This window comes from Megalobrama amblycephala, linkage group LG17 (genome assembly GCF_018812025.1).
Source record: "Megalobrama amblycephala isolate DHTTF-2021 linkage group LG17, ASM1881202v1, whole genome shotgun sequence".
Lineage (NCBI taxonomy): Eukaryota > Metazoa > Chordata > Actinopteri > Cypriniformes > Xenocyprididae > Megalobrama > Megalobrama amblycephala.
Genome location: NC_063060.1, coordinates 1990854 through 2007031, shown reverse-complemented (window position 1 = coordinate 2007031; position 16178 = coordinate 1990854). Strand labels below are relative to the sequence as shown.

General features: G+C 33.7%; 1 protein-coding gene across 2 annotated transcripts in view; it reads right to left on the bottom strand.

Moving 5' to 3' along the window:
* The window catches only part of arhgap45a (Rho GTPase activating protein 45a), a 39882-nt gene extending 25731 nt beyond the window's left edge, over positions 1 to 14151 (bottom strand). The window contains exons 1-3 of one of the 2 annotated variants that reach the window (XM_048164499.1): positions 13933 to 14151; positions 8171 to 8549; positions 453 to 599 (exon numbers count right to left, since the gene is read on the bottom strand). In XM_048164499.1, coding sequence (XP_048020456.1) covers positions 453 to 599; positions 8171 to 8549; positions 13933 to 14013 — 607 coding nt within the window. In that variant the 5' untranslated portion in view covers positions 14014 to 14151. The remainder of the gene's footprint in view (positions 1 to 452; positions 600 to 8170; positions 8550 to 13932) is intronic. The other variant, XM_048164500.1, reaches the window with a different exon arrangement.
* Positions 14152 to 16178: the final 2027 nt, after the last annotated feature.

Below are 16178 nucleotides of genomic sequence, written 5' to 3'. Positions count from 1 at the left end.
AGAGAACAACTTTACTGTCACATCTCATCTAAAACAAACGTGTGCTTCTGCTTTGATAACAAATAAAACTAGAAGTGACATCACATTTAGAGGAAAAAAATGGAAACACCTGTACTTCAGTTAGTCATGTCCTCATGCTATATGTGTTTTTCCTTCAGAGGATTAGATGCTAGTTGTGTGCTAACTGCTGTTTGGGTATATAATGTGGCTTCGCTCATGTTTGCGCTGAACATGTTGATGTGTTTGCGATCATGAGAGTGTGAGAGGAATGAACCAATGACATGAGCTGAGTTTAACATGCCTTAAAACTCTCTAAATTACTTGAAATATGTATAGATTAATTAAAGTTTAATTTAAAATAAAAGTTTAATTTAGTGTGGTTGTGTGATATAAAAATAATGTCTTTATGTTATTTGAAGAGGTTTAATAAAAGTAAAGAAAACATAACTGACCTTTGACCTTTGAGATAAGAGTTCCAGCTGCGGTGAGCGTTTCCACGGTGTTCAGCAGAGGATACGTGCTGATTACCTGCCGCAAAACACGCAGAACCTCCCCTAAACACTCGTGAACGGCCGGCCGGCTGCACGGCTCCTCTTTCACTGCAGAGAGAAAACATCTTCATTCATGAACACGGACACATTTACGGTCATCACATCAAGAAGCATTTGGACAAATAGTTTGATTTAAAAGTGTTTCAAATAAATGACACTCACTTTTTATATTTTTTTAAGGATTAGTTCACTTTCTTTCTTCAGTTGAATAGAAATTAAGGTTTTTGAGGAAAACATTCCAGGATTTTTCTCCATATAGTGGACTTCACTTGGGTTCAACAGGTTGAAGGTCCAAATGTCAGTTTCAGTGCAGCTTCAAAGAGCTCTACATGATCCCAGACGAGGAATAAGAGTCTTATCTAGAGAAACCATCAGTCAGTTTAAAAAAAAACAAACAAAAATTATACTCTTTTTAACCACAAATGCTCATCTTGCACTGCTCTGCAATGCGCCACGCATTACGTAATCATGTTGGAAAGGTCACGCCTGACGTAGGCGGAAGTCCCGATCCTGTGTCAACAAAGTGGACATGCAAAGACTAAGTCAAACGGCCTTTACAAAATTACGTAAAACAACGATGTCGGACAATTTTAAAGTTGGAGGAGAAAATGAGACGAAGTTTGTCGCCATACCTTTCCAACATGATTACGTAATGCGTGGCACATCACAGAGCAGTGCAAGACGAGCATTTGTGGATAAAAAGTATATACATTTTTTTATTTTTTTTAGAAAATGACTGATGGTTTCTCTAGATAAGACTCTTATTCCTCGTCTGGGATCATGTAGAGCTCTTTGAAGCTGCACTGAAACTGACATTTGGACCTTCAACCCGTTGAACCCCAGTGAAGTCCACTATATGGAGAAAAATCCTGGAATGTTTTCCTTAATTTCTTTTCAACTGAAGAAAGAAAGATATAAACATCTTGGATGACATGGAGGTGAGTAAATTATCAGGAAATTTGAATTCTGAAGTGAACTAATCTAAAGCCACATCATTCTGATACTTTTAAATGTGTATTAAGTGTGCAAACAATATTTGTAGACACTGTAAATCACACAGAAACACAATAGGGCTGTATTGCCACATGTTAGGAAGTAGATCTACTGTTGTTCTGCCTCTTATTTTCACCAAAACATGTCAGTTATTTGTCCACTTCCTACCCACCCATTCCCACAATGCACTTCTCAATGCCTGAACATTCCACTCAATACCACAAGAGGGAACTTACAGCCACACACTTACGTCTATGATACTATATATTACGGTCATCTCATGAGTTCATCAGGTTCAGCAGATGCACGTTCAGAGCAATGACTTTTGCTTCACTTTGTGATTAAATCAAACCATTAGTCTATAAAATAAGTAAGTAAATGTTTTGTTTTAACATCACAGAACTTGTAGCAACTCCACTGTAAATCAACGTCAGCAGCCATTATACCATGGCGTTTGAGGGAAAAAAGCAGGAGTTTGGCTGCTGGAACCGTATCCTTTTCAGCAGGACAATGAAAGCTGTTGTTGTGCATGACAAAAGTCCTTGTGTGTGTGTGTGTCCATGCCTAAATGCATGTTCGGAGTGTGGGTGTTCTTAAAAATGCAAAAAACACAACACACAACACAAGAGTGTATCATTTCAAACAAGTCGTTCCTCTTTGATGCAGCGCTGGAAATATGATGAACTCCTACACAAGTGTGTAACTCTCAGACAATTTGATGTTCTGAAGGAAACACAAGTGGCGTTTGCACATGCAAAACTCCCTGTCCCAATGCCAGAGCATTCTGGGTGGTTGCAAAAGTAATAGTAAAAGTGATGCAAGCCTCTGATGTTTTACAGGAGAGAGTTTCTGTGCATGTTGATGCACGCACGTCATGCAGACCTGTGCAGATTTTTAATTGTCCATCTAAAACTGACATGTCACTGTTCACCCCTTCAACACATGATACGATGATGACAGAGATAAAAAATCATGCCATCTGCCCAAAAACGGCCCCCACCTCTCACAGGCATCTAATCAAGCGTGATTCAACACTGACTGCTGTTTTATGTAAGAAGAAACTGTAAAAGCCTGTACAGGCCTGTACGCTGCAGTCGTTCTGTGGCTGTGAGCAGTGAATGAATCGCCTTTTGTGGCTTTTACAGCTCTGAGACTGCTGAGGAAATGACAACTATATTTGAAGAAAAACACGACTACGCTACGTGACTTCCCAGAGAGGTTGCTCTTTCATTGCTCAGGAGACTTCATTGAGTTCTCTGTTATGCTATATTTAATATCAACTTCATCTCAGGTATTTAGGAAATATCAGAATAGACACAAATGAGCTGATAGTGATTTATCAGTAATACTTTACTTTATATAACTATAAAAGTATCTTTAATGCATTAATTATGCACCTTATAATGCACTTTATGATCTCATGAATAATTGTAACCTCAGTTCTAATAATTATCTATTCATTGTTACACCTGTAGAAAGTATAATGCATTAAAACACATGATAAACAACCAATTTTAGATGTAACAATGAATCTGCAGAGATTATGATACAGATAGTTTGGGGGTTCTGCCTTCTATACCTTCTTTTAAATTAATGAATTTCATTATAATTAATAATTATATTTTTAGTTATTATATTTTGAAAGAAATGCAAATAAAAACTTTATTCTTTCCATTTCATCAACTTGTTTCAGAGTAACTGGTATCAGTTATAAACAAACACATTACTCAAATTAATATTAACACACATTAACTAAATTAACTTTCTGAATGTTATTAATTCATATAATCACTATTAATGTTGAACATCAAACTGGTTTCTTAGTATTTTATTTTTTTTTTACACAAAGCACAAATTTTGTGTATTTTCATGTCCTCTTTTGATTGACAGGATATATCGGCCCTGATTATTGGCTGTTTTTAAAATGTGCATTTATCGGCCGATACCGATTATTGACCGATATATTGGTGCATCTCTAATTTTTACTTTGGTTACAATTATAATGCATTCTAACATACTTTATGAATACCTTTATAATGCATTTATACATATAGGGCCCTATTTTAACAATCTAAGCGCATGGTCTAAAGTGAAGAGCACTTAAGGCGTGTCCAAATCCACTTTTACTAGTTTAACGCCAGGAAAAATGGTCGGCACACCCGGTGCATGGTCTAAAAGGGTTGTCCCTATTCTCTTAATGAGTCATGGGTGTGTTTTGGGCATAACGTGCAATAAACAAATCAGAGTCTCATCTCCCATTCCCTTTAAAAGCCAGTTGCACTCGCGCCATGGCTATTTACATGGCGGAATTAGCAAGTGGAAAAACTGAACGCTTCTCTAGTGAGAAGAGAAGGTTTTTGTTGGTCAACGGCGCAGTCGTTTTCAGTTGCCTCAAAATAGCAACACGCCAACAATGCACCTGAACACACCTCGTTTTCAGACCAGCATGCTTGTGTGCGAACAGATGGGTACAAATGCATTTGCTATTTAAACAACATGGCGCAGTTATCATTTTAAAAAAATGATAACTGCGTCGGGATGAAACAAGCAAAAAACACTTGCGTCGCGCCTGGCGCCGCATTGCGGGTGTGTGATAGAGCCTAAAGGCTTTAAGGAAAGTGTTACCAATATTTCTTTAGTTTTTAAGTTACGTCAGTGTTTCCCAAACTGAGGTTCTTGAGTTGATGAAAAGCGAAAACTAAATCATAAAAATGTCCAATTAATATAAATAAATAATTTTAAAAATAAAACAAAACACATCACAAACTTGAAAAAGATGAAAATTAAATATTCTATTTGTTTAGCTGCATGTCATGTGACCATTAACCAACATCAGAGGACCATGAACATGCGCATGTGCTATTTTAGTATTATTTATGTACTATCATAGTTTTTGTTATTAGCTTTTGCCTTTATACAGTGCTTCCTACACATAGACTTTACTTGGGCAGGCCGCCCAGGTTTATTAACGGCCGCCCAAGTATATTTGGAGACACATTTTTGCTTTTATTATTTTTATCCTCTTATACTTTTATATCCGCCCAAGATAATGAAACCATCTGCGATCGATTAACTAGTCGCTTCATACCTGCTCATTATGTGTGCGTCATTTTGCAAAGTCACAAGGCGGCGCTGTTGCGCGTTCTACAAGCTCGCGCAACACTGCTTCAAAGTGATTCTCAATCAATGAAAGAGCAGATTTATGCCAAGCAATTGCTAATGAACTCAAGTTGATGAATTATTACGTCTACTTTATAGCCTTTATATAAAATGTTTTATACAGTTGTAAGAATCTGAAGGATCAGCCTGCAATAGTACAGACATTTCAAAATAAGTGTCCCGGTGAATTTTGGGCTTGTTTATAATTAAAAGTCACACGCTAAGTTTTTTCTTTTTCTTTTGGGCATTACTGGTATTTTGGTTACACAATAAATTGTATTTAATTCATAGTAGTAGTAATAGTAGTCTCCCCCACAGGAAGAAAAGACTAAGAACATTATTTGACACATATATTATTCATTATATAAATTTTACTAGTAAAATGCAATTTTGCATAATTTACAATGCATAATAATGCATAATATTAGTATGTAATTAAATGTAATATGCTATGTAATTAAAATTAATTTCAATAAATAAAAATACTGTTAAAAATCACACATTATTTGTTTGTCACATTTTTGTGCCTTGGGTAATAGGAGGATTTTTCACCCGGCTACCACCGCAAGTATATTTCAAACCTGTGGGAAGCTCTGTTATATATTTAAAATTTTAATTTGTTTAATTTTCAGTAATTTTATTATGTTCTTTTGTCATTTTTATTAGCTTTTTTTTATTTAGGTTTAATTTTATTTCTTTATTATCTTTATTTTAGTTTCAGTTTTTATTTATTTATTTTCCAACTTCTAATATAGTTAATTTTTATTTAGGTAAAATTATGATTAACAAAAAAAATGTTTTTGTTAACAATAAGAATTCTGTCGCCAAATTATTGAAATATTAACTTTCAGAGAAAATATTCAAGAAAATATTTTAGGTCAAAGGGGTCCAACTGGCAAGAAAGTTTGGCAATCCCTGGGTTACGCTAACACCAAACGGCTGAAAGAAAGTTTTGCCTTGAGATGCATTGGACACATTTCTATTGCAACTCTATAAGCAGGGCAGATGTAAACAGGAAGTAGAGCTGATGAAAATAGCGACACTTTAAGGAAGTCCACAAGGCCTGAGGAGACTCAACTGACTTCTGCTCTTTAAAGAGCAGACGTGATACACCTCTATCTCCTTTCCTCTGCCCTGGATAAAGTCAGACAAGGTGCACAGCGCTCAGTTTACGAGACACGCAAGAACCGACATCAGTATGTGCTACAAGATGTCTTTAAACATGTTAGAATAATTGGAAGTCGAATGAGATTTGACCGCAAATAATGACTTAAATTTCAGTCTGTTCATCACAGCAGACTAGAAGACTTGGAATATAGTTGTATGGACTATTTTTATGGTGCTGATTTACATGTTTACCATCTCAGTTTGTCAATAGTCCTTCTTAAATTTGTGCACCTTATATGTCTGATAATATTTCAATGAGAGAGTGACTGTGCATGAAGACTAAAAGAGGAATATCAATAAAGCCCCTCTATAACACCACATCACCACATTTCTGCATGCGGTGAGAAGCAGTAGACGTCGGGTCTACACTCTGTAGGGTTTTGCCTGTGAAACACACTTCTAAGGGAAGGTGGGGGGGGGGACCCCAGCGGACGTGTGTAATCTCAAACTGAAGGCTGCAATGAAAACATCTGACGCACGGTTCCTCTTCCTTCCTCTCTTTCACCATGGAAACCCAATGACAAAACACGTGTTACAAATAGCCATTCCTGAACTCATGTTGATTAGTCAGCTGATAATGAGATCTACAGATCACTGATGAGTTGCGGTTGAAATACATCAGATAAAATTCAATGCTAGTTTTAATTTGACCTCGAATGTCTTTCTTCCTTCTACAAAAATTTGGAAACTATGAATATAACAGGGAATATTATATAACATATATTTAAATATATTTATATCATATATAGTTAAATTAAGTATTAAACAATTCTTCTGGCCAGTAAAATAGTTGTAAATTAATGTTCAAGGCCGAAAAGCAATGCCGTAACTTGGTTTAAATGCATTTCTAAGAGCTTCAAATAATTCTAATTCTTCAAATAATAAAAAAAAATCTTTTACACAATATTTACTAATATTACAATCAAAAGTATTTTCATTTTTATTTACTTAAGTATTAAATATTTATGTATTTTTAATTTCAAATTAAGTTTATGTATAATTTATGTATAATATATTCTTTAACAAAATATTTACTAATATTACAATAATTTATTCAATCTACATTTTTGTTCACTGATTTATTCACTTACGTAACTATTAAATACATAAAACTTTTTCATAGTAAATTGAGTAAATATTGTGTCGAATAAATTATTTTAGACAATATTTTCTACTATTAAAATGAAAAGTATTATCTTTAATTTTATTCATTTATTAATTTACTTAAATATTAAATATTTACATTTTTAACTCCAAATCAAGTAAATATTGTCTTTTTAATCACAAATTGAGTAAATATTGTGTATAATAAATTATTTTACACAATATTTATGAATATTACAATCAAAAGTATTATCTTTATTTTTTATTCAAATTTATTCATTCACATAAATGTTAAGTATTTACACTTTTTATTCTCAAATTGAGTAAATATTGTGTACAATAAATTATTTTAGACAACATTTTCTACTATTACAATGAAAATTATTCTTTAATTTTTAGTAATTTATTTAATAATTTACTTTAATATGTAAATGTAAACTTTTTTCTTTGCAAACTGAGTTACTAATGTGTACAATAAATTATTTTACACAATATTTATTAACATTATAATCAAAAGTATTCTCTTTAATTTTATTCATTTATTAATTTACTTAAATATTAAATATTTACATTTTTAACTCCAAATCAAGTAAACATTGTCACTTTTTAATCGCAAATTGAGTAAATAGTGTGTATAATAAATTATTTTACACAATATTTATGAATATTACAATCAAAAGTATTATCTTTAATTTTTATTCAAATTTATTCATTCACATAAGTTTTAAGTATTTACACTTTTTATTCACAAATTGAGTAAATATTGTGTACAATAAATTATTTTAGACAACATTTTCTAATATAATTAAAAGTATTCTTTAATTTTTAGTCATTTATGTATTAATTTACTTTAATATTAAATGTTTACATTTTTAAATTATATTGCATGATATTTATTAATATTACAATCATAAGTATTATTTTTAAATTGTTATTCATTTATTTAAATATTCACATTTTTTAATTGCAAATTGAGTATATATTGCGGACAATAAATTCTTTTAGACAATATTTACTAATATTACAATCAAAAGTATTTAAAAACAGAAAATGTAAATTATCTGTTAACAAGGCTGAATATATATTCAGTTGCTATTTTGGCCTACAGACTTCATTTACAAACCACCCAAAATCCAACCATCCAAAAAACATCTGAAAATCTCTTTTCAAACCATTACAAACCCAAAATTTCATACCTTCGCCCAGCACCATGTCCTTTAGTTTCTCCACAGCCTCTGCAAAGCGGGCAACGTCTCTTAGCAGCGAGGGAATGTCCTCTACCTCGATGACCGATGCTTCCGCACCCTCCGACGCCTGTCCAAAGCTGAGAGCGGCCCGGACGTAGCCCTTATGGAAGCCCCATGTCCCAGAGGTCTGGAAGGGGAACCCGGCAGCGCTGGCGTGGCGGCTGAGAGCCGTGGGCCGTTTGAGTGTGCCAACAGGTGAACTGCATCCTGTTAGCTTGGAGTGGGCAGACGGTGTTCCCGGACAGGATGAGGAGACTGAATCAGGAGGGGTCAGCATGCAGGGGCCATCGATAGTGTCATTATGAGAGTGTTCCTGAAGGATGGACAACTGGGTTAACGTGGAAAGGAGAGAGAGAATGGAGTGTGAATGACAGGCGGTGGATGATTATGGAGATGAATAATACTATGGACAGGGTTAATGATGTAATATATGGGGAAACAGAAATACGTTTAAATAACAATTCAACAGTGAATAAATAGTTAAATTAATTATTAAACAATTCTGCAAGGCTGAAAACTTGGTGGATTAATATAGATTGTGCGCAGTCACAGGTGTGCGTTTACATGCATTTCTCATTGTCGCATCACAAACGAAGAATTTATCGTTTATTCTTTATATTTAAAACATATTCAGACCTTTTTCCCCTAAAAAAATAGAATGGATGTTATCTTTTCAACTTCTGGCATGAAGACCAACAAAATAGGTTTCTACCAATCTTTCATGATTTTTCATGTGCATCACTATTTCAAAATAAAGGTCTGAACACGCCTTATGAGTCTGAAAATATTCTTGTTGCAAATTAATAAATTACTGTTCATGTCATTTGTATTGGAAATCAGTTAAATATTCTAAATATAACATTAATATTAATTCTTTTTATATTTTTAATTGCAATTTGAGTGAATATTATGTACATTAAAATATTTTATGCAATATTTACTAATATTACAATAAAAATGTTTATATTTAATTTGTATTTATTTATTTAAATATTAATTATTTACATATCTTACAATCTTTCTGGTTTATTTGTTTATTATTTAATGCCATATCAGCAGCAAAGGCTATTTTATGACAAGCTCGGTGTATTGAAAATTAAAATATTTATAATAAAACTACATTAAATATATAAATTATGTACAAATTTTACATAAAACAATATTACCTCTTAACTGTCAGTCCCATTGTTGGGGCATATATCCCAAAATGACATTTCCAACTTAAATTGTTATAAATCTTTGGAGCACAGACTTAAGCTTGGTCTCTTTTTGAATGAGACACTTGGCAGATTATTATAGAAGTTAAAAAATGATCAAAGTTAAATAAAAAAAAAGTTATAGAAGTTTAAGTTAATGAAAAAATAGAAGTATAATTTTTTAATATTTTATATAAAATATATATTTTACAAAACATGTTTTACTTTGTGTTCCAAATTTTAGGTTGATATCTTAAAAAATGAGCTTTCAGTGAGATTTTGTTTGGGCGCAGTACCAAACGTTTCCACTAGATGATATCCAGGCTCCACTGGTGATCATATAATGAAATTTTCAAACAATTTATGAAGTACACATCCTATTCAGAAGTAGTATGGGTGGTATATCTTAATTTGTATCTCAAAAATATCTTAATTTGTGTTCTGAAGATGAACGAAGGTCTTACAGGTATGGAACGACATGAGGGTGAGTAATAAATGACAGAATATTAATTTTTCTAACCCTTTAACATGGTATACAGACAACAACACTGTTAGAATGATACAGATGAGCAATTTGAACAAACAATTTGAACAAAATGTTATTGTTTGTTAAAAATTATATCGCAGTACAATATATTCCTTCTGTTAAAGTAGAAAATGTTTAGAATGAGTCAAAAGGCACATTTGTTTACATTATTTACAGTTCCATCGAACAATTTGCGTCATAATGTTTTTCACTGACGAAAACGAGACGATAGCTAAATAAAAAACAGTTTTGAATAACAAAAAATATGACAAAAATCTACTGACATTTTCGTCAATGAATAAAAACCACACAAGAATGTAAGGGAGGGATGATTTGGGAAGAGATCCAGTCAAAACTGATGTTCTGCATGCATGATTGTGTCCTCCTCATAAAACTTTCAAAAATGTAAACGTCTGGGAGAAACACATGAGCAGACATATGAATAAATCTGAAAAGGCGTGACGAAGCAAAAGAGAGCTCAATTCAGTGTGGTTTTCTGTGCACAAACACACAGAAAGCTGCCTCTCAGACAGTGCACAAGTACTGAATTGAGCTCTCTTTTCACGCTTGAATGGACAAAAACACACAAAATTATACCAAAATGTCAAGTTTTGGTGAGCACTTATGTAAACACAGTCGGTTATGTCTTAAAGGGTTAGTTCACCAAAAAATGAAAATAATGTCATTTATTAGCTTCAGAGCGTTATGAATCAGCATGTTGAATCAGCGGTTCAGAGCGCCAAAGTCACGTGATTTCAGCAGTTTGGCGGTTTGACACACAATCCGAATCATTATTCGACACAAAAGATTCATAATGCTCCAAAGCTTCCTGAAGCAGTGTTTTGAAATCGGCCATAACTATATAAGTCGTTATTTTGTTTTTTTGGCGCACCAAAAATATTCTCGTGGCTTTATAATATTAATTTTGAACCACTGTACTCACATGAACTGATTTAAATATGTTTTTAGTACATTAATGGATCTTGAGAGAGGAAATCTCAGAAGCCTCACTGAGCCATCGGATTTCAACAAAAATATCTTAATTTGTGTTCCGAAGATTAATGAAGGTCTTACGTGTGTGGAACGCCATGAGGGTGAGTAATAAATGACATTATTTTCATTTTTGGGTGAACTAACCCTTTAAGTGAACGTAAACAGTTGGGAGAATATCGGATGTGTATCAGTGTATTGGATCCGTGCATTAAGGCCTGTACACACTGGGACGAATATCGCGCACGATTATCACCGCCGTTTAACGCCTCGTGACTAAACAAAGGGTGCCACTGTGAGACGTGCACACCGACGTGAAAAACGGCAGGCATAAAAGCGTAAATTTTAAAAAACGCCTCGGGTTTAAAAACTGGCCGACCAATGAGACTGGCGCTTTTGTTCACGTGCCTGGAGCTGCTGAAGTTACATTAAAACATTGACTTGGTGGCACTCAAGCACAAAACAGTCTTGCCAAGCACTCACTGATACCAAGACGACGAAGAGGAAGTAAGTAGATGAGGAAGACCCCTACAAACTATGGGTGCTCTGCCAGTTCTTGGCCACACCAATACTAGATGTGTATTATATGCAATTTTATTTCTGTATTTTTATAGTTTTTTTTACTTTTACATTCAAGAAATATAGTTGAGAATGTCTATTTCATAAATATGTTTATTTGCACTACCATTCACTTGCACTACTCTCATTGTGACTTATTTGCACTACCGTTTCTGACTACCATCTCCTTATGTCATGTATATGCCATTGTATATCTGTATTTTTATCTTCTTTAATTTTATATCATAAATATGTTTATTTGCACTACCGTTCAGCACAAGCGCCATATACTGTCAGGGAGTGAATTTGCACATTCACTCGGCGCATTGCCAGTGAAAATCGCTTGGGTATAAACATGAAAAACGTGCGCGATATTCGTCCTGGTGTGTACGAGGCTTTAGATCTTAAAGTGACAGCAGCCTAATAACCTGCTGCTTTCTGTCATTATTATTAATCTAGGGCCCTATGATTTCCGCGATGCAGAAAACGCGGATGGAATCGCAGAAATGTTAAAACAGAAAACAAAATTTGGTAAAAAATAAAACACAATTTAAGGGGAGAGAATAAAACGTATATTATAGGGCTCTAAATTTTTTGTTGAACTTTTAATAAATTGTTGGTAAATTGGATGTTTTATTTTTTCAATTATTTAGACATGCTTTTTGATTACTAAAATTTAATTTAACCATTAAAATGAATTAAAAAAAAAAACAAAAAAAAAAAAAAAAAACTGAATCCAGAAAAATTAAAACGGAAAAAGCGGAATTTGGGAAAAAATAAAATGGATTTCATAGGGATAAAGTGAAAAATCACTCAATGTTCTTTGTTATCTTTTGTTATAAGTTGTTATAAAGACTGTATAGGCCTATATGCTATCATGCATTTTTTGTACGATTCAAATTATACGAATTTACACAAAATCGCCACTTCGTAAAATAGTTACGTTTTCCCGTGAGATTGGGTTGGAACATCAATATTTGAAAATAAAGGTCTGAACACGCCTTATGAGTCTGAAAATACTCTTGTCGCAAATTAATAAATGACTGTTCTTCTGTCATTTGTATTGAAAATCAGTCACCAAGAATGAAAACTAGACTTTCAAATGATATTTAGTTTGTCAGTATTACTTTAGGTTCTGCATCTTTATGCAGTTCTTGATGTGTAATTATAGGTTCTAGGTGTCATCTGTTAGCTGTGATGCACTCCTGGGTTCCTTGAAGCACCATAAAAAGGAAATTAAAGGAAATTGTCATTTCACTGAGGGTGAGTAATAAATGACAGAATTTTCATTTTTGGGTGAACTAACCCTTTAAGTGAACATAATCTGTTGGGAGAATATCGGATGTGTATCAGTGTATTGGATCAGTGCATTAAGGCCTGTATACACCGGGACGAATATCGCGCACGATTATCGCCGCCGTTTAACGCCTCGTGACTAAAAAAAATAGTTACGTTTTTCCCATGAGATTGGGTTGGTACATCAATATTTCAAAATACAGGTCTGAACACGCCTTATGAGTCTGAAAATACTCTTATCGCAAATTAATAAATGACTGTTCTTCTGTCATTTGTATGAAGTAAATGAGGTCCAAAGTAAATGAGGTCCAAACTTCAAAATATCTTTTGTGTTTTAGTCCTACAGCTTTGGAATAACAGTATAAAAAAAATCACAAAATTTAAATTTTTGGATTAACTCTCTTCTTTTAATCAAGAATCATGGTTCTATGGAGATTTGTATAAGTTCTTTGTTAAATTATAGGTTGTTCAGATCAGTGTACTGCATCTTATATTGCATTAACAGAAAAAGTGAAGCCCGTCTGGATTCTATTCTATTCTTGTTTCCATCTGGAGCTGTAAAACTAAACAGTTGCTCGTTCTGAGATGACTCTTGCATGACTTCCTCTCAGTTTAATTTTGGCATTGTTTGTGAAACAAAGAGAAAGACATACTTCAACAGACATTGTTCACCAACAACAGTTGTACAGAACCGTTCATCATCAATATGCAATATTCACTAGTGAATTACACCATCTGAACAAATCATCCTTTTGAGCCGATTCTTTTTAATGATTCAGTCGAAACAAGTGTTCATAGTCATAAAACACTCGACTATTGTGAACCGGTTCATTTTAATGAATCGTTCGAGCAAACAAATTCTCTGCAATGAATCAAACCTCCCACACATGTCCAGTATCTATAAGAAATACAGTAAATTTAGTCTTTTAAACAAAATTCTTGTGTGAACTGCTTAAGGAAAGCAAGAGGATGAATGTGAACTAGTTTGTCAACCGTTTAAAATGGAGCAAATTTTGTAAAGTCGCTTTACGCGTACGTTTTAGGGGAAATTAAACCAGTTTTTCTCTTTTAAACACCCTTACAGCAGTAATATCAACAAAACTAAACTCGGTTTTTGATTTCCTAAGAAAGGCTGTTGGTCTTACCGAAGGGTTTTGAGCGGAGTTGCTCTTTTTGGATGCTGGAGAAGCTTTAGTCGTCTGCTCCTTTTTCTTTCGAGAAAACATGTTCACACTGTTCACAGAAATCGTGCTGCAAATCTTCAGGAATGAGACAAATACTTGTGAAAATGTCTCCGCAGACTCGTCTGTGACTGACAGTTACTTCCCCATCATGAGAGTTCAGTTACTCGCTCCCGCGCGGCGCGCTCTCTTCCTGCTGCGGTGACGCGCGTCTGTCTCAAAGGCGCTGCTGGCACCTGCCGGAGAGCCACTAAACAAACATCACCAACAACAACATGACACGAGAGATTCAGATATGAATCAAGGTACAGGTTTCTTCAGTATTTGAATAGCAAAGGTCAATATGAAACCCATTTAGGAAAAACTCATGTTTTTAAAATCGTAATTATGACATAAAAAGTCGAAATTATTACATGCTAAGTCCTAAATATGAAATGAAAAATCGAAGTTATGACTTAAAAATGAATAACTATGACATTAATATGTAAAAATTATGACGTAAAATTGGCTGTGTGACGTACATACTCCACACCAGCCATTGAAATTTAACGGCTCTGCTCCACACCAAGTAAAAAGTCATAATTTCGATTTTTTTAATCTCATAATTATGATTTAATATGTCATCATTTCGACTTTTCATCTCATATTTTTGACTTGAATCATAAGATTTATTTATCAAAAGCTGATTTATATTTACCTAAAATGGCGGGCTTCCGTAGGTCAATGAATTTCAGGGGGAAATACATTTCTGGTGGTTATTTTTGGGACACTATCTATTTGAGGGAACTTAAATCGTCTTTTTTTAGCGCCACTATACCTTCAGTCAAACTAAGACTTTTCCTAAATATGAAATGAAAAATCGAAGTTATACTTAAAAATTAATATTATTACATTAAAATTTTAAAATTAAAAATTACGAGGTAAAATTGGCTGAGTCACGTAGCTTCACATACTCCGACATACTAATAAGTAAAAAGTCATAATTTCGAATTTTTAATCTCATAATTACGACTTAATGTGTCAAAATTTTGACTTTTCATCTCATATTTTTGACTTCAGTCATAAGATTTATTTATCAAAAGCTGATTTATTTTACCTGAAATGGCGGGCTTCCGTAGGTCAATGAATTTCAGGGGGAAATACATTTCTGGTGGTTATTTTTGGGACACAATCTATTTGAGGGAACTTAAATCGTCTTTTTTAGCGCCACTAACACCTTCAGTCAAACTAAGACTTTTCCTAAATATGAAATGAAAAATCGAAGTTATGACTTAAAAATTAATAACTGACATTAAAATGTAAAAATTATGAGGTAAACGGAGCTGCACATACTCCGACATACTGTAAAAAGTCAATTTCGACTTTTTGATCTCATAATTATGACTTAATATGTCATAATTTTGACTTTTCATCTCATATTTTTGACTTGAGTCATGAGATTTATTTATCAAAGGCTGATTTATTTACCTAAAATGGCGGAAATGGCGGGCTTCCGTAGGTCAATTAATTTCAGAGGGAAAATACATTTCTGGTGGTTATTTTTTGGACACAATCAGATTGTGTTTCTATTTATATGTATTTCTATCAATTTGAGAGAACTTAAATAGTCTTTTTTTAGCGCCACTAACATGTTCAGTCAAACTAAGACTTTTCATTTTAGAGTGTCCTTACACTTTACATGTAGTTAGCAGCTATAAATTATGCATAATTACATGCAACTAATCTTAACCAAACCCTAAAATAGTAAGTACATTCAGTTAAATAATATTACTCAGTAGGCTGCTTGAATACGAAACAAGGACACCTTAAAATAAAGTGTAACCCTAAACTAAACCAAAAAGAGTGATGTGCATGTGATATGTAAATATACACAGTACACAAGATAAATGATAAACTTTCATATTATATGATATTACCATGGTAGTCAAATGCCACAAAGCTATACACCGTACAGAGGCTGCTTCTGAAGTGGCATTTAGGTGTCTTTACACAAACTCTTTAATGCTGCTCAGAGGTAACAGTTACAACCGTATACTTCGATACTAGGGCCAAAGCAGGAATACTTTAGTCTGGCTTTTATGCGGCATTGGGCCTTTACACTGACTTGTGAGCAGGATCAGAGCAGCCTTTGCATAGCGTATTCATGATTTTGGGGGTGGAGCTATCAAGATAGGGGTGTGATCCTTTTGGGTAGGGGCGTGTCTGTTTTG